The sequence below is a fragment of the Geotrypetes seraphini genome, chromosome 1, assembly GCF_902459505.1.
Source record: "Geotrypetes seraphini chromosome 1, aGeoSer1.1, whole genome shotgun sequence".
Classification (NCBI taxonomy): Eukaryota; Metazoa; Chordata; class Amphibia; order Gymnophiona; family Dermophiidae; genus Geotrypetes; species Geotrypetes seraphini.
This window is the reverse complement of record NC_047084.1, coordinates 274,976,342-274,995,780: the sequence shown is the minus strand read 5'-3', so window position 1 is coordinate 274,995,780 and position 19,439 is coordinate 274,976,342. Positions and strand designations below refer to the sequence as shown.

The following is a 19,439-nucleotide window of genomic DNA, read 5'->3' as shown; positions in this document are numbered from 1 at the left end:
AAACTTTCTTCAAAGGAAAAATACAGTTTAACTGGAAGCTCGAAGACTGTAAGCAGCAAACATAACTCTTATGCTTCACTGTATTTCCATAGCTATTGGACAAGACTCAGTTCCTACCCGGATTTCCTGAATATCCATGGCTTCTCCCTGATCCTGCTCCCAAAGCTCAGAGGAAGAAGACATCTCCTCTGCATCAGTCATTTGCCAGTCTGTGTCACCAGCCTCCTCTGGCTGTGGAGCGAGGGACTTACTCTCCTCTTGGCTCGGCTCAGCTCTGTCCTGCTTGTCTTTCTCCAGTTTGCCTTTTTCCCCTTCCTGTTCTGAAGAGACTCTTTTAAGCTGTGGAGAGCCACTCCCCCTTAGCCTGGGTGGGGGAAGGGCTTTCTACCTACTAGCTTGTTCCCTTTGATTACAGGCAGGATTCTTTCTAGCCCTGGCTCTAACAGGGACAGGCTGCTGGAAAGGTAGTAAACCTCTAGCAGTGGCAGGAACAAGTTTAAACTGAATAAGGCTTTCCGCCTATCCTTTTCCTGCCATGCCTCATCTGACACAATCTCTCTATCTAAGCAGTAGTCAGCTAATTCTGTAGATTGGCATTCTACCTGATCGGTTTTCTTACATCGGGGCTCAGTGTATTTTCTCACTATCTCTGGGACAAAACCCGGGACGGACTTGGGTTTGTTATAGATAAAACCCGAAATGGACTTGGGTTTGTCACACAGCCCAATGTGCAGCAGCGGCCAAGAAAGCAAACAAGTTGCTACGAATTGTTAGAAAAGGGATGGTAAACAAGACTATGAATGTTATAATGCGTCTGTATCGCTCAGTGATGCAACCTCACCTTGAGTACTACATTCAGTTCTGGTCTCCTTATCTCAAAAAAGGATATAGAGGCACTAGAAAAGGTTCAAAGAAGAGCGACCGAGATGCTAAAGGGGATGGAACTACTCTCATATGAGGAGACTAAAGAGGTTAGGGCTGTTCAGCTTGGAAAAGAGATGGCTGAGGGTAGATATGATTGAAGTCTACAAAATCCTGAGTGGTGTAGAATGGGTACAAGTGGATCGATTTTTTTACTGCATCAAGATTTACAAAGACTAGGGGATGCTCGAAGTTACAGAGTAATACTTTTAAAACCAATAGGAGGAAATATTTTTTTACTCAGAGAATAGTTAAGCTAACTGCACTAATCTGCTACTTCGGCAGGGGGGAAGTTATCACCGTGTGCTACTATATTAAGTTGGCTTATTTATCACAATTTAAATTATTTTAGCTCGGGGTCTCATTGCATAAAATGGGATCCTGTGCTGAAATAACCTAACTTGTGGTAAAAAAATAACTCGACTTAACAGTAGCCCTTGTTGATAACTTTCCCCCTTAAAGTACAGTAATGACCCACATATAAACTGCAAGGTATAGTCCCTGACAGGGACGGATTCTAAAACGGGTGTCCCGTTTTGGCTGGCACCTCCAAATCTGGCGCCGGCCACATGTTAATCATGTACCAGCGCTGGTTGCAGAATTGCAGCCATGCGTAAAGTAGACGCTGGAATTGTAGACCAGGGTCTTCCTGGCCTACATTTCCGGTGCCTACTTAATATGAGAATTGCATCAACAGGGGCTCCTACTGGTGCCTACGTTGCGCTACAGCTGTGGTAGGCACCTCTGTGGAAGGGGCATCAGTGGCCTGTTCTGTAGGCACCTACATGCGCTTACATTTTTAAAAATTAGTTCTTAATTGGTTTTAAATGACTCGGTCAATTACTGCGTTGTTTATCGCCAGTTAAACCAATTAAGTTAGGTGGCGGTAGGACACATACAGCTGCCTAACTTTTGGCATCCCTACGCGAATCAAGGTAAAATAACACTATTCGCCGATGACGCCAAACTATGTAATATAGTAAGTGAATGCAGTTTACAGAATTATATGGCGCAGGACCTGCTTACATTGGAAAGTTGGTCCTCAACCTGGCAGCTAGGCTTCAATGCTAAGAAATGTAAGGTCATGCACCTCGGAAGCGGAAATCCATGCAGGACGTACTTCTTGAACGGAGAAACTTTAACTAGGACTTCAGCAGAACGAGATTTAGGAGTAATCATCAGTGCAGACATGAAAACTGCCAATCAAGTGGAGAAGGCTTCATCTAAGGCAAGGCAGATATTGGGTTGTATCAATAGAAGTTTCGTCAGCCGAAAGCCTGAAGTCATAATGCCGTTGTACAGGGCCATGGTGAGACCTCATCTGGAGTACTGTGTGCAATTCTGGAGGCCACATTACAGTAAAGATGTGCGCAGAATTGAATCGGTTCAGCGGACGGCCACCAGGATGATCTCGGGGCTCAAGGGTCTCTCGTACGAAGAGAGACTGAACAAATTGCAGCTCTACACTCTCGAGGAACGTAGGGAGAGGGGAGACATGATCGAAACATTTAAGTACCTCACGGGACGTGTCGAAGTAGAAGATGATATTTTCTTTCTCAAGGGACCCTCGGCCATAAGAGGGAACCCGCTCAAACTCAGGGGCGGAAAATTTCATGGCGACACCAGAAAGTATTTCTTCACAGAGAGAGTGGTTGATCATTGGAACAAGCTTCCAGTGCAGGTGATCGAGGCAGACAGCGTGCCAGACTTTAAGAATAAATGGGATACCCATGTGGGATCCCTACGAGGGTCAAGATAAGGAAATTAGGTCATTAGGGCATAGACAGGGGGTGGGTAAGCAGAGTGGGCAGACTTGATGGGCTGTAGCCCTTTTCTGCCATCATCTTCTATGTTTCTATGAATCAGGACCTTAGTTCTCATTCCATATAGCCTAATAGGAATTTCTGGGTTAACGGTTCAATGTGGCAATTAATGTGTGCTAACAGTTAACACATTGCAACTTTTACTGCATATTAACAATGTAGCAAACACCTAGGGCTTCTTTTTCTAAGCTGTGATAGCGTTTTTAGCGCACGCAGAATTTTAGCGCATGCTAAACCCGTGCTACGCGGCTAGAACTCAATGCTGGTGTTAGCGTCTAGCGCGTGGGGCAATTTAGCGCGCACTAAGCACCTGCTAAAACTGCTATCGCAGCTTAGTAAAAGGAGCCCCTAGTGCTGTTTAGTAAATAGGGGCATATGTGAGTAAATTCATATTTCAATACTTTCATGTTCTCTTTTCTTACAGGCTTATTTTTGGGACACTTTACCCCGCATATTATTCTTACAAGGCTGTAAAATCAAAGGATATCAAAGAATATGTAAGTTATTTGACATTTACTTTATTCAATTTATTTTTAGAGTATCTAGATACGAGAGGGTGACTGCAATGCTTATGAAGCTGCATTGGTTGCCAATGGATGCGCGCTTTATATTTAAAATCTGCTCTTTAACTTTTCTTATTTTACATGGTGCAGCTCCAAGCTACTTGAAGGAATTAGACAATTTACCCTCCCCCCAAATTCAGTGTTACATTCAAGAGAATTCATGATTTGACACTATCCATATTGTAGGAAAATAGTACATAAATCAATATATTCTGCTTGGTTTTCTTATCAGTCTTAATAGAATCTGTTACCTATAGAAATTAGGATTCAAGAAAACTGTACTTTGTGTGTCTAAGTGCTTTGAAAATGAGCCCCATAATGATATAGACCAGTGGTTCCCAACCCTGTCCTGGAGGACCCCCAGGCCTATTGAATATGCATGGAGCAGATTTGCATGCCTGTCACTTCCATTATATGCAAATCTCTCATGCATATTCATTAGGGCTAGCTTGAATCCCGATTGGCCTGGGGGTCCTCCAGGACAGGGTTGGGGACCATATTGCTGATATTACAATTTCTGGAGAAATTCAGGCGAAAGGGTCTTCCAGTGAGCGGATGTTGGAAAACAGTTACTGGTAATGAATGGCAGAGCAATTACCATTCCTTGCCAAAAAATATCTAAAAAGAATCTGACTCTTTTCCTGACCAGAGACTTATATAAAAAGATTTACAAAATGGTGTCACAAACCCTCCGCAGCGCAGGGCTGTCATGTGACAAACACCGGGATTCTGGCGTGTCCCCTCTAACCAGGGTTACCTTCAGGACTTTTCAGGTGGCCCTAGGCAACTGCCTAAGCCTGAGAGAGACAAGGCAAGCAAAGGGTTTCCAGATATCACCAGTGAAACCAAGTTCTTTAAATAAGAATATGATGTTCATTCTGATCCAGCGGTCAAAAAGATGTAACATAAAAATAATGATCACTTTTGCATGTTATTCAAAATAAAGTTAATTACAAAAATAAAGCTTTAACAAAACAACAATCTCCTGTAGTTGGTTATTCCTGGAATCATGTGCTCTGACTCAGGATTGCTTTACACTGGTGTTCACTCATAATTTAAACTTTCTCCCAGCATTAATATTAGAGACATGTAACAGCAGATTTCAGCAGCCAAATAAAGTTGGAATAAACCCTTGCTGTAAATCCAAATTAAACATAACTCTTTAGGCAATATAGCTACAGCACACTCTTGCAAACAGTTCAGCTTTTTCCTCAGCTCCCTCGTGAAGGCAAAACAAACAGCTGAGAGAGATAAGCTAATTAGCTCCTCAGGAACGGGAGCACGGCAGGATTTCCAAAGTTCAAAACACAAACTTAAATGTTCTATCTTGAGCTTCTTGTTCCCAAACTTGACTCTAAACCAATCCAATAGTTTAGGATTCAGGTAAGTATTATTCTTAAACTCAAAAATACTCATAAAGCCCAAACTTATCTCACATTCTTCAGGCTTGGTTTGCACAGAAGGAAAACATAGGCAAAAGGGAAAAAAAAACCACAAACCCCTAATTGTTTCCCAGTTACTCACTTTCTTCATTCAGTGTCCATACATTCTGTCTGGCTCTCTAACATAGGGCCAGCTACTTGTACCTCCATGCTTTCCACACAATCTGGAATCTGGAAGTTTGAAGTGGGGAGGATTTCTTCCAAATCCTGCATGGGCCAATCTGGCATGGTTGTCTCTCCTGCTCGGCTCTTGGGCTGTGGGAGTGACCCGCCCTGGTCACTCACTCCTCCCCCTGCTACTTGTCTCAGCCTGCTTTTAAACAGCTCAGAGCCAATCCCCTTCAGCCTGTAGCGGGGGATGGGCTTTGGCTCTAAAGCAGCTTTTCTCTGCCTGGGTTTATCTAATGCAGCTATATTCCTTGTGGCTTCTCTAGCTGCCCTAAAGCCCGGAGGCTGCTGTTGACAGTCTGCCTGCCTCTGCTCCAGATCACTACTGCTTTGATCATAGGGGCAAGGGAGGTCAGCCTCAAGTTGAGCGCCAGAATCAATCTGATCAGCTCTTCTGCACCGGATCCTATTAGGGACCGAACTAGTGCTGGTGCTGGGTTTGTCACAATGGGCCTCAAAGCTCTACAGGAGATTTGAACAAATAGCCAGGATCACACTTACAGAGAGTCCCCATTTATTCTCATCAGCCCACTAGAGAAAAGCTGAGAAGACAAAAAAACCCCAGGAGAAAAAGTTCCCAGTCAAAAAACCAGTACAAAATTGATATCCAAAAATTCTACTCATAAGTCATTAAACAGGAAAAAACATAAATTTAAGAGCAAAAACTGAAAAACAAACCCAGCAAAAAAAAACCTCCAAAACACTTATCTCCAGAGGAAAGGATCTTCTTGTTGCTGAAAAAAAAAAATCTAAGAACAGTAGTATCAAAGTTTCAAAGTTTCAAAGTTTATTAATTTTCTTGATTAATCGCTTTATCAAATTCAAAGCGATGTACATACTAATAATTAAAAGAAAACATACAATACATACAATACAGACTTTAAATACTTACAATGGATAATATAAACTACAATACATAGGGAAAGAGGGGTTTAAGAAATACATTTGTTAAATAAAAGAAATACATAGGAAAAAACAAAAGGGGAAACATTAAAACGATTTGTATAAAAATATTGGAATTATTGATTTGAATATGGTTAAGTTAAGTATTAAAAGCATCATTGAATAAAAATGTTTTTAATTGTATTTTAAATTTTACCAGGTCTTGTTCATTACGTAAAAAAATTGGAAGAGCATTCCAGGTTTGTGGGGCTGTTACAGAAAAAATAAATTGTCGTCTTGTGTTTATATATTTTAATGAAGGAACTGTAAGTAAATTTTGATCAATAGATCTTAATGTTCTAGTTGGTTGGTACGGTATTAACAATTTATAAATGAAAGCAGGTGTCTTATATAGTAATGTCTTGAACGTGAGTAGACAAAGTTTATACGATATTCGGTGAATGACAGGAAGCCAATGAGCGTTTTTTAGCAGAGGGGTAACATGATCGAATTTTTTAGATTTAGTTATGAGTTTTATGGCGACATTCTGGATAATTTGTAAACGTTTAAGTTCAGTTAGTGTTATTCCTTTAAAGAGAGCATTGCAGTAATCAAGTTTGGCTATTACTAAGGAATGAATGAGAATATTCAGTGATTTTGAGCAAAGAAATTTTGAGATAGATCTAATCCGTCGTAATCTATAGAAAGACGTTTTAACAATATAGCTAATATGATCGTGGAAGTTCAATTTAGGATCAAAAATTACTCCTAGGATTTTTACGTTATTAACTATCTGTAGTGGAACATTATCTATAGTAATAGGAGCAATTAACGTCGGGTTTTCTTTCCATGGAAAGATCATTAGGTTTGTCTTTTTTATATTAAGGGCCAGTTTATTTGTGTTCAGCCATTGATAGACCTTATCGAGTTTCTTACTGATCTCCTGGATGGCAGATATGTTGTTGGTGTCTATAGGGTGTAAAAGCTGAATATCATCTGCATATGAGAAGACATGGAAACCTATAGATTGACACAATGTAATTAATGGTGATAGAAAGATGTTGAATAATAAAGGCGAGAGAATAGACCCTTGTGGAACACCGAAAGTAGTTGATGTGAATTTAGAGTTAGAATCTTTGTAAAAAACAGAGGAAGAGCGGTCTGTAAAATAGGAAATAAACCAAGAAAGTATTTGATCTGTGATCCCAATAGATTGAAGTCTGTTTATGAGAAGTTGATGATCAATTGTGTCAAAAGCAGCCGAAAGATCAAGTGAGATTAGTAAAGTAGTTTGGTGGTGATCAAGGAAATAATGGATAGATGTGGTCAAACCTATTAATGCTAATTCAGTACTGTGGTGTTCTCTAAAACCCGTTTGATTGGGATGGAGAACATTAGTCTTTTCTACAAAGTCAGAGATTTGGTTGAAGACGATCTTTTCTGTTAGCTTAGCCAGAAAGGGAATATTAGATATGGGTCTGTAATTACTTGGATCTGTATTACTTGCATTATGATCTTTAATAATTGGACGTATAATTGATTTTTTCCATTCTCTTGGTACTATACTTTGGGTCAAACTTTCGGTAATTAGAGTATGAATAAATGGTCCAAAAATCTGAAAGTATTGCTTCAAAATAAAAGGAGGGATAAGATCTGCTTTTGAGCTTTTAACATTAATGGTTTTAAAAGTCATCTCAATATCTTTTTGACTCGGGAGTTTGAATTTGGAGCATTTGGAAGTCAAAGAGTCCGATCTATTCTGCTCATGTTCGGATGAACCTTGTTGATTTTGTATAAAAGATTTTCTGATTGTTTTAATTTTATCTGAGAAGTAATCTGCCAATTTCTGGGCTGTAAGAATATTATTTGTTTCATTTAATTTCTCCTTATTGGTTGAGAATGTTATTCTTTTTAGTATTTTATATAGAATCGATGGATTTTTAGCCCTAATTATTTTCTCTGAATAATAATTCATTTTTGCTTGATTTATCTTTGTTTTGTAGTATGCAGTTTGCTCTTTAAATAATTGTAGATTTATTATGGTTTTATTTTTTCTCCATGCACGCTCTAGTGATCGGACCTGTTGCTTAATAAGAGTTAATTCTGTTGAAAACCAGGGATTCTGAATGCTACGTGTGGAAATTTTCTTTGTTTGCAGTGGAACCACATCTTCTAAGAATGTAGAAAGGGCTATATTCCATAAATTAGTTAATTCTTCTGGAGAATTAGTATTGGATTGCAAAAAATCAAGTTCAAAAGAGGAAAGAATTGACTCAACAGAAATTTTATTATAGTTTCTAAAATTTATTATCTGATATTTTGGTTGATTTGTACAATGAACAGAACTATATGTTAACGATAGTAAGTAATGATCGGACCATGGAACAGGAACACAATTATTCAAGAAAAGTTTATTTTTTGAAGTTGTTGATATTAGGGCCATATCTAATGTATGACCAGCCTGATGAGTGGGTTGGGTTATTACAGGGTGAAGATCCAGTTGATTTAAATTCAAACATCCAATATACTGCACTCATCCACACAGACTCTAAAGTTCAAAAATATCTGCTTCTTCTTAACAACGGACCTTGTATCGTGAATAGCTACGTCAGGAAAAGATCAAAAAAATATCCAGCTCTATAACTACAAAAGGGCCCTACATTAAAAAAGACACCAATAATGATATAATTCCAATCACATGACAACAAAAGCAGATCTTAAAGCAACAGATCTAAAAAATTCCCATGTCCTTTAAATCATTTATAAAAAGCTTTCCTTGTGATTATACTGTTCAAACCATGGAGTTCCACATTCCTAACTGGAATATTAATCTTTGTTCCAGTTGTTTCAGTCACTTCTTCACATTACCACCATGGACAGAAAAGTCTAAGGGGCTCATAATTGAAATGGAAATACATCTAAAAACCGGCCTAAATCGGCACTTGAACGATCAGTAAAGCAAGTCGTCCAAGTGCCGATTATCAAACCGGGTTTTAGACGTGTTTAAAAATGACTTAGGCCTCTTCAGTGCTGTTTTACGCTGTGGTACTGCCGGTGCCCGTGTATATGCTTGGCTCCGGACAGCGCTCAGAACAGCCTGCGTCCGACGTGCTTCCAGAGAAAGCTGGAAGTCTTGCTGGTTCCACAGTTCAATGAAGAAGCAAAAAGAATCAAAACAGTCAATTTCAAATGAAAATAAAGTTCCACTTTATTGTGGCTATTAATCCTGAATAGGGTTCAGTTCATACTTTTCCATAAACATAAGAAAACAGGAAAAAGTAAAATTGAGTTGAAAAAACAAACAACTCACACCTTTCTTGCCGGTGTCACAGGTAAGTAGCCGAGTGCAGTCTTAATCGTTCTGCCTTTGGCAAACAGGCAGTAACAAATTGTCACACTTCCTTTATAAATAAAGCCAGTGCTGTGCCCAAGCCTAGATTGAAGCCGGCTTGGCCCCAACCAACTTAACAGTAGTTGGTGGGGGAGGGGAGTAGCCGAATCCACTAAATTTACTCTGTAAGAAACAGAATGCCACAAATGGCCCCACGATCCCAACCTAGGATATTATGTGGATTCTTTCCCAAAACTACTTCCCAGGCACACAATCACAATTGAAGCTTTTCTTGCTTTCAAAAACCAAAACATAAACTAAACAGTCCAGCACCATTAAACCTAAAAAAAGGTTTCCAGTTCCAGGCACCTTGCAAGGAGCTCAGCACTGCTCCCTTACTTCTCACAGGTGCAAACAGGTTCCCCAGAAAGAAGCCCAAAAGAATGCTAGCTTGAGCATACAAAAAAGAAACCAAACAAAACCAGCAATGGTACTTAGCTCTCTTCCATAGGGCAAGCTTCTGTATTCATGGCAGTTTCTATACAGTCCATTGGCTCTGGTTCAGCTAGCTGGTTGGCCTCAGGGTCAGTGGCTGGATCCACCATCTCAACGTCCTGATAGTGGTGAGGCTCAGGAGAGCAGTCCTGCAAGCCTCCTTCCTGGGCTGGCCCAGGGCAGACTAACTGCTTCTTCCTCAGTGCAGCCTCAAGTGCATTGAGGCGACCACGCCCTGTTCTATGAGGGGGAAGGGCAGCCTGTAGCTTCTGCCTAGCTCTCACAGGACTTCTAATCAGGTCCTGCAGCTGGGAGTTAGCTGAGTGAGTAGAATGTTTCTGAGGCTGTTCCAGGCTATTACCCTCATAGTCCTCCCCTCCCCAGGGTTCTGTAAGCTGGGTTTTAAAGGGGAATGCAGAGTTTTCCTTATTCCTGGAGTCTAGCCTGTCACACTGATTAGCTCTCTTTACGGCTAGGCTAGGTTTAGGCAAAGCCTTACCTGGCACAAGCCGAGATTTAGGGCTAGGGTTGTGACAACGCCCAGAGCTAAAAGGGGCGTTTTAGGAGGAGTGGTGAGGGTGGGATTTGGGCAGGACGAGGGCTGACCTAGACTAAGTCGTACTGCAAGTATAACCGAAAGGTTAACGAGGTTGCCTAGACGGAACTTAAACGTAGCAACTTAGACGAATGAAAACCAGGTCTAAGTGCCCAGCATGTACCCAAAGTGATCAGATAACCACTGTATAGACAAAGTACAGACCCCTACACACTCCCCCAGTCATCACTGACCCCCCCACCCCCACTGCCATAAAAATCAGAATAAAAACTTTACATACCTGTCTCCAAAACATCAGCACCTGGTATAGGAAAGCCTAGTAGAGTTGCACACAGGTGTCTTAAATAGCCTGGGGAGTGGGCTAGTGAACCATAGGAGGGCCATGCCCATAAGCTACTCTAATCCCTGCATTCATGGTGAAGCACATGCACCCCCCAAAACCCCCCAAACCCTACTGTACTGCCATATAGGTGGCAACTACAGCCATAAGGGCTATTGGGGTAATAGACAGGTGGGTCTAGTAGGTTTTGGGGGTGATTTGGGGGGGGCTCACCATGACCTATAAGATAGTTGTGGTGAGATGTTTGTGGCACCCTTTTGGTGAAGTTCACAGCAGTGCCCTGTAAGGTGCCCCACTACTGTATTGCCATGTCTGGGTGTCCAGTGCATCACTTTGCTGGCCCCTCTCACATCCACAAGGTCTTTTTCTAGGCGATTTTGACTTGGACAAATTTTTGGATGAGAATGTGGTATAAAGATAGACGACTTAGCACTCTGGGCGATCAAACGGCTGGACGTATAGTTAGACGATTCTCGAAAAAAAATAAATATTTTGGACATATTTTTATGAGAATGAACTTAAGACACTGCCGACGTTGGACAACTAGTGACTTAGGCCCAAAATAGACTTAGACATTTCTTTTGATTATACCCCTCTAACTGTTTAATAATTGTGCAGCTCTAGCTAGCAAAATCATGCTGCTGATTCAAACAGTGTTTAACAATTGGAGTTTCCATTTTCACTGAATGTACATAAGATTTATATTTTATTATACTCGTACGAAAGGTTCTTGAAGATTGCTCAATATATATAAGGTCATAGGGGACCAAATAAGATAGATGACATTCATAGTTGAACAAATGGTAGAACCCGACAGGGCAGTAATTTTATTACCTCGTTCCCAATTGAAATTGGTACCCTTGATAGTCAAATTACAGATAGAACAACATTGCATTTAACCTTTTGGCCCTGCATCGCGGAAGAGCACTAATGGTTATTCACCGCTGTTTCCAGTCTTTATTCAGTTGTTATCCATCAGATCACTTTGTTCTGATATGCGTTAGGACCCCTGAGGAAGGAGTGTTTCTTTGAAACACGGACTGTGTTGGGTCAGGTCTTATCAGTCCTTTTGGAAACAAAACTGCTTTATGTTTTTTATGATTGCTTAATAAAGTCTTGGCATCCTGTACATCAACACTGCAGTTTCTGTTTTTTGGTGCTTCCTTTTGTTTAAAAGTCTAACATCGATCCAAACATCTTCTTTACACAGTTTATCTGCCAAGTTCACATTATAGGCAAAAGTTATCGTATAACGATGATTACACTTCTCCCTCTGTATCTGCAGTTTCCGTATCTGTGGATTCGCTTATTCGGAATTTTTCGGCTGCTGACTCCGCCTCCTAATTTTCTTCACTGAACCCGGCGTTTCACATTGGAAATCACTGCTCCTGGTAGTTCCTGGAGGAAATCGCTGCTCTCAGCTTTGTACGGAGCAAATCGCAGGCCGGGTTATTCACGGTTTATTATCTTTTTAATGGTCTATTTTGCCAAAAAACCACGAATAACATGCAAAAAGTTATTCGCAGTTTTTTGGTATTCACGGCTATGTTCTGCCCACATCCCCCGTGAATACAGAGGGAGAAGATCAACTTTCATGCACAAACAGGATCCTCCAGTGTTTCATAATATCTCCTATCTGTTGTGATGAAGAAGTAAATCTCAAAATACATGTCAAAACCGAGTCTTCCTTTGTTCTATCCATATAAACTTATATCCCGCAAACTTTCAGCATAGATTCATTGCGGTTTATAATAAGCTTAAGAACAAAAAAGTTACAGAATTACAGTCAAGTTCTGGAATCAAGTGGATAGATCATCATGAGAGAACATAAGAATTGCCGCTGCTAGGTCAGACCAGTGGTCCATCGTGCCCAGCAGTCCGCTCACGCGGCGGCTCTTAGGTCAAAGACCAGTGCCCTAACTGAGAGTTACAGGGTGAAGAGATATGTCTGTAAGGTTTTCCTAAAATTATAATAAGAAGGGAGTTGACATAAATTTGAAGATATGCTATTCCAGATCTTGGGGCCTTGGATTTCAAAGGTGGACTCAAAATTTTTTTTTCATTGAACATGTTGGGGAAAAGGGAAGGTCAGCTTAAGGCGCTGTGTTGTTCTTGATTGTTGGAAAAAGGATGTAACCTTAATATCAAGACCTTGAGATTTTTCTCCATATATTGCCTTATAGACCAGTTTCAGAAGTAATAGAGATGTATCAAATACAGCTGAAATATCAAACTGCAGAAAAACTGTCTGTTTGCCTTTACTAAGATAAGATTTCATTTTTGATGTCAGTTCTAACAATAAGGATGCCATACTATATATTGCCCTGAAACTGTGTTGAGTACAGTGAAATCCATCTGCCAGGTTTAAAAAGTCTTTAGTGGTGTATTAGCACAGAATTCTAACAGTTTGACAAGCCAAGGTATACCAACCACTAGCCTAAAGCTTTCAGCTTTGGTTAAGTCCAAACCCATTACATCGGCTAGAGGAGTAAGAAAAATTGTAGATATTGTTTCTGGATATATACCTTCTTCTAAGCATATGTTAACAAAATTTGACAACCATACCAGGAAAGTGAGAGGAGTGTGCTCCAGCATACCAGCTGGACAGGTATCTAAGCAACAAAATCTTTTGAAAATTTCTTCAGCAAACCTGAGACTTCTTGTGAAGTAAAAGTAAAAAATTAATTCCGTCAGCTGGAATCCCTTCTTCATTACTATCCGTTACAAATATCTATTTCTGTGTAGTCATCTAACGTAGAATAAAATATTTTCCAGCAAAACAAAAATGGTAATACCAGAGGGCATAATTTGAGGTTGAGAGGTGGTAGACTCAAGAATAATGCTAGGAAATTCTTCTTTATGGAGAGGGTGGTTGATGCCTGGAATGCACTCCTGAGGGAGGTAGTGGAGAGGAAAACGGTGGCAGAATTCAAAAAAGCATGGATGAACAAAGAAGATCTCTAATCAGAAAAGAATGGGTATACTGTATATTGAAGAACTAAGGCCAGTACTGGACAGACTTGCACTGTCCATATCCCGTATGGCCATTCAGTTGAGGATGGGCTGGGGAGGGCTTTGATGACTGGGATGGTTTAGATGGGCTAGAGTGAGCTTTGACGAAGACTCCAATAGATGGAACCTAAGCACACTACTGGGCAGAGTTCTGGGTTTCTGGCCCAGAAATATCTAAGAAAAAGGACAATTTAAATTAAATCATTAATGTATAGAGAGTGTACGGTTGGGCAGACAGGATGGACCATTCGGGTCTTTATCTGCCATCATTTACTATTTACTATAGAAGGATTTTATGCATGCCGTGGACTGCCAGAAGAACTAACAAATAGAGCCTGGAAGAGATCAAACCAGCTATGTCACTCGAAGCCCAAATGATGAAGTTATGACTGTCTTATTTTGGTCACACCGTCAGAAGAGAAAGATAATTGGTGAAGTACATCATATTAAGAAAGATCGAAGGAACCAGGCGAAAAGCGTGACCTGCAATCAGATGACTGGACATGGGGATGACGCTGGACTAGCACAAAACCGATTCCTGTTTAGATCTGTAATTCATCAAGTTGCTAGGACTCGAACACGAGTCAGTGGCATCTAACATCTAAAGCAGGGCTGCCCAAGTCCGGTCCTCGAGATCTACTGGCAGGATTCCTTAATCTTTTCCTGAAAATAGTTAGCCAAACTAGTTTTTTCAAGTTCCTGTAGAGTAGATGTAGTGGAAAATGTAGCGCGGTCGGTTAAAGCTACAGCCTTAGCACTCTGAGGTTGTGGATTTAAACCTGCGCCGCACTTTGTGATCCTGGGCAAGTCACTTAATTCCCCCCCCCCCCCCCCCATTGCCCCAAGTACATCAGACAGATTGTGATCCTGTCGGACAGACAGTGAAAAATGCTTAAGTACCTGAATAAATTCATGTAAACCATTCTGAGCTCCTGTGGGAGAACAGTATAGAAAATTGAATAAATAAATTATATCTTTTGTAGATATTAATGAATTGAAAATTTTAAAAAGCTGTTTGGAAGAATTTCTAAATTGATTAATCAAGTTGTTATAATATAGCTTCTTTGCTTCTGTTACTGCCAGCTTATATTGTTTTATTTCTCTTCTCCAACCAATATAAAGCTCTGGTTTCTGATGTTTCCTCCAATTTCTCTATAGCTTTCTACGTTAACTGCACATTCCACATCCTCTGGCAATGTGTTCCAGAGTTTAACTGTTCTCTGAGTGAAAAAAAATATTTCCAGAGAGCTGGATCGAGGACATATTCTAGATGTAATTTACTTAGATTTCAGCAAAGCCTTTGACACGGTTCTTCATAGGAGTCTCTTGAACAAACTTGAAGGGCTGAAGTTAGGACCCAAACTGAAGAACTGGATTAGAAACTGGTTGACGGACAAATGCCAGAGGGTGGTGGTTAATGGAAGTCATTTGGAGGAAGGAAAGGTAAGTAGTAGAGTCCCTCAGGGTTCGGTGCTGGGGTCGATCCTGTTCAATATGTTTGTGAGTGACATTGCTGAAGGGTTAGAAGGAAAAGTTTGCCTTTTGTGGATGATACCAAGATTTGTAACAGAGTAGACACTGAGGAGGGAGTAGAAAACATGTAAAAGGATCTACAAAAGTTAGAGGAATGGTCTAAAATCTGGCAACTAAAATTCAATGCAAAGAAATGCAGAGTAATGCATTTGGGGATTAATAATCGGAAGGAGCTGTATATGCTTAGAGGGGAGAGGATGATATGCACGGATGGGGAGAGGGTCCTTGGGGTGATAGTGTCTGAAGATCTAAAGGCGAAAAAACAGTGCGACAAGGCTGTTGCTAGAAGGATGCTGGGCTGTATAAAGAGAGGCATAACCAGTAGAAGAATGAAGGTGTTGATGTCCCTGCCCAGAAATAGCTAAGGAGAAGAAGAAAAAACCAACAAATTTTTAGATTGAATCAGGTTGGGCAGACTAGATGGACCATTCAGGTCTTTATCTGCCGTCATCTACTATGTTACTATATCTATGTATTGTTTATACATTCTGATTTCAGGAAGGAAAGGGTGATCTTGTAGGAATGACTCTTCAAAATGGGCAACATATAGATTAGTGATATCAGGGGCCTTAGATGTCCTCATATTTGTGCCCATAATTTGTTGGTAAAACTTTTGTTTGAAGCAAAAATTATAAGTCAGAGCAAGAGTTGCAAGTGTGGGTTTGGGAATGGGGTGGCATTTCTTTGTTGTTTAACATTTTTCTATAAATAGTAAGTGCTTCCATTTGTGGGATATTTGTATACAAGGATTTGATGTCTAAATTGACGAGCAATATAGCACTGTGATCTCCATCAAAATCATCAAGTAGGATTATCATATGTGCAGAATCTAGCGTGTATGATGGAATTTTAGGAATGAATGGCCATAGGAAAAAGTCTACAAAATCAGACAGTGGCTCTAGGATGGAACCATTTTCTGAGATGATGGGTCTGCCTGGTGGGTCTACCAATGATTTATGCACTTGGAAGTACATATATGGTGGGTATAAGCTGCTTTTACTATCTCTATAATATCTTTTTGTACAGCCAAAGTTGGTCTTCATTCAAAGGTGTGTAAAAGTTATTGTCCATAATCTGTTTGATCTCAGATGTATATTTTTCCAAATCTATTAAAACAATGCCGCTGCCTTTATTGGCTGGCTTGATGATAATCTTGCGGTTCTCCAAGAGTGATCTGATTGCTTCAAATTCAGCCTTAGTAAAATTGCAGTATGTCCGTTTTTTTTCTTCCTCTATTCTAATAACTCAATGTTTCGTAAAATGCTCTCTTAAAATAATGTGATCAAGGGATCCATCTGGAATTCTTTTTCAGAATGGAACAATCAGTCTCAGCTATATTCATCAGTCAAATTTGAAGCATATCTTGTAGGGGAGCAACTTAATTTTAAATTCACGGAGCACCATGCTACTGAAGTGAAAAAAAGAAAAATAGTTCCTGTCGGGCTGGGCTGTTTGGGTTGAGATATGTTACGCTCAATACAACAAAAAGATAAGTGTTTTTAAACATTGCTTCACTGTCATAGTATCAACAGCTACTGAGTTCTAACAATTGACAATAGACTGAAAATACTGAGACAATAAATTACAGGGACTGAGAAGAAAAGTGATATGATGGTCCCGACTTTGTTCTCCTAGCGGCTCATGCTTGCAGGAAACATTCAGACACCGAACATTTTTCACAAAATAGATTAATAAATTATAAATTTTATTAGAATTTAATACAAGATATGCTTCAGATTTGACTGATATATACTAACTTGAGCATATCAGATCTTGTTTGATCTCCTTAACACTTTCAGCTATATTCATGCCAGAAAAGATCTTACAGATCAGAAATTTCTTCTTAAATTTGTTTAGATTTATTCTGGTCCTGAAAGGATCATAGATAGATAAAGGGACAACGGAGAGGCCTTTTTCCAACACTTTAAACTGTACAGCTAGCTATCAGTTCAAGAGAGGACAAATTAATGATGGGTATCCCTTGTACCATCTTAGTGGATAACCTCACTTCCTCCCTGGCCCCAGGGAGTCTGTGATGAGAAGCTGTTTTGTTCTTGGGGAGTCTTAAGTGCAGAACAACCAGGGAGGCGTCCTCTGCATTTGCCCATCTACTAACTCCACTTCTTATGATTATAATATATTTTTATTGATGTTGTTCCATGCCTTGGGCATTCTTAGTGGACATGTAGGTTAAAATTGCAGTAAGTAAATAAATGTCCAGTACAAAAATTATGTTACATGAACTTGATACCACCTGAGCTTTATTCACTGAGAAACAGAAGCATCTCACTTTCACTGTCTTCCGTGTCTTCTCTTGTAGTATTATTCATATGTAGAAGGTCAGTAGAGAGGCAGAGCCAATATCATTCTCTCACTCCCAAGGAACAAATTAATCAGTGCTATTTTTAAATTACTTCTTAGAAGTTTTTCATATTGAGTAACTCCCAGAGTGCTTTGTAACATGAGTGGCTAACCTGATTCATATGACCTAGAATCATTTGATCATGGCAGGCAGGCGTGATCCAGATATAACTTGATTAAGATGCTCTTTCTGAAGTATTCAGATTAAATCTTGACAGGATCCTGACCAGGTCTTCACCTGAGGCCTTTTTTTACAGCTTTTATTTATAACAAAGACAAGCAATACAAAATAAGCAAAGTAGGTTGTATACAGATATATTCTATTGGTAAAACAATATACAAAATGTAATCTTTGTTAAACCCCTATTTCGTCGGCTATGATGTTACTTGATCAACAGTAGGTTACCAAAGGGAAAGGGACTTGATATATTACCTTTCTATGGTTATAATAAAAGCAGTTTACATATTATATACAGGTACTTATTTTGTACCTGGGGCAATGGAAGGTTAAGTGCCCCTTTTACAAAACTGCAGTAATGGTACTGCTTCAGTAAATGCACGGAAGCCCATTCAATTCCTGTGGGCTTTGGTGCATTTACTGCAGCTGCATCACTACCTTCTCTGTGTGAAAGGGGCCCCGAGTTGCCCAGTGTCATAAGGAGCTGTAGTGGGAATTGAACCCTGTTCCCCAGATTCTTAGGTAACTGCACTACTTATTCACCTTTCCCTCCCTAAAAGGCTGCCTCTATAAGAGATTCATTGATAGAACCCTAGCATTCCAAGCGGGCAAATGGAACAATTGCCTAACTGACCTCATCTCCAACTCCCCGCCTTATCACCTGTTCAGGAAGTCACTAAAAACCTACCTCTTCGACAAATTCCGCTAACTCTGCCTTCCCTCCTTCCCTGCTCCCTCCCTACCTCGATATGGCCACTCTTACCCAATCTCGGTTTTGATCTAATGGCCCCTCAGGCCTCCATAGCATATGCCTTTTCACGGCCATATACGCAACATCGCTGTAAATGTAACACCCTTTTAATTTGTAACATCGCCGTAAATGTACAGTCTCTTCTTTAGTACATGCCTTTTCACTGCCATATATGCAACATCGCTGTAATTGTAAAAACGCTGTAATATGTAACTTCGCTGTAAATGTATGTAACTTCGCTGTTAATTTTCACTGCCATATATGTAACATTGCTGTAAATGTAACAACGCTGTAATATGTAACTTCGCTGTAAATGTACAGTCTCTTCTATTGTTAACCGCATTGAACTTCCATGGTATTGCGGTATACAAGAATAAAGTTATTATTATTATTATTATTACCTACCAGGCTATTCCTTCACTCTAATATGTCTCTTCTCAAAATCACATACAAGGACTCACGATAGCCCATGACAAGAAAACTCCAAAGGTTACACAGAAAAGTCTCTCCATTGGATATAGTCGTCCCATGCTTTATGGAAGAAGTGAATTTGTCCGTTTTTCCATGATGTGAGATTCATCATTAAGCAAATAAAATCACATTTTCTCAATAACTGGTCCATAGGTGGTATTTAATTTTATTTCCAACAAGATGCTATGAGAAATTTTCCAACTGTAAACATGGCACCAGCTAATTTAGGGTGTTTCTTTGTCACTGCTAAAGGTTTTAACTGTAAGAGACAATATTTTGCCCCATGTGGATATGTCCATTTAGGGCTCATTTTACAAAGCCGTGCTAGCGGGGTTAACGCACGCGACTTTTCATCACGCGCTAACCCCTGTGCTGGCCGAAAAACTACCGCCTGCTCAAGAGGAGGCGGTAGCGGCTAGTGCGTCCGGCGGTTTAGCGCACACTATTACGCGTGTTAAACCGCTAATGCGCCTTCATAAAAGGAGCCCTTAGTAATAACATAACACAAAAATGTATTTTTATATCGCAGATACCTTGCAGTTCGAAGCGGTGTACAAAAGAATAAAACAGAACAATATCAGTGAATTACATTTAGATCAATTACAGTAAAAC

General features: G+C 40.0%; 1 protein-coding gene across 7 annotated transcripts in view; it reads left to right on the top strand.

Annotated features, from left to right (window-relative positions):
- Window positions 1-19,439, top strand: part of REEP1 (receptor accessory protein 1) — a 192,991-nt gene that overhangs the window by 34,762 nt on the left and 138,790 nt on the right. For all 7 annotated transcript variants that reach the window (XM_033951956.1, XM_033951995.1, XM_033951966.1 and 4 more), the window contains exon 2: window positions 3,169-3,241. In XM_033951956.1, the coding sequence (XP_033807847.1) occupies window positions 3,169-3,241 (73 nt within the window). The remainder of the gene's footprint in view (window positions 1-3,168; window positions 3,242-19,439) is intronic.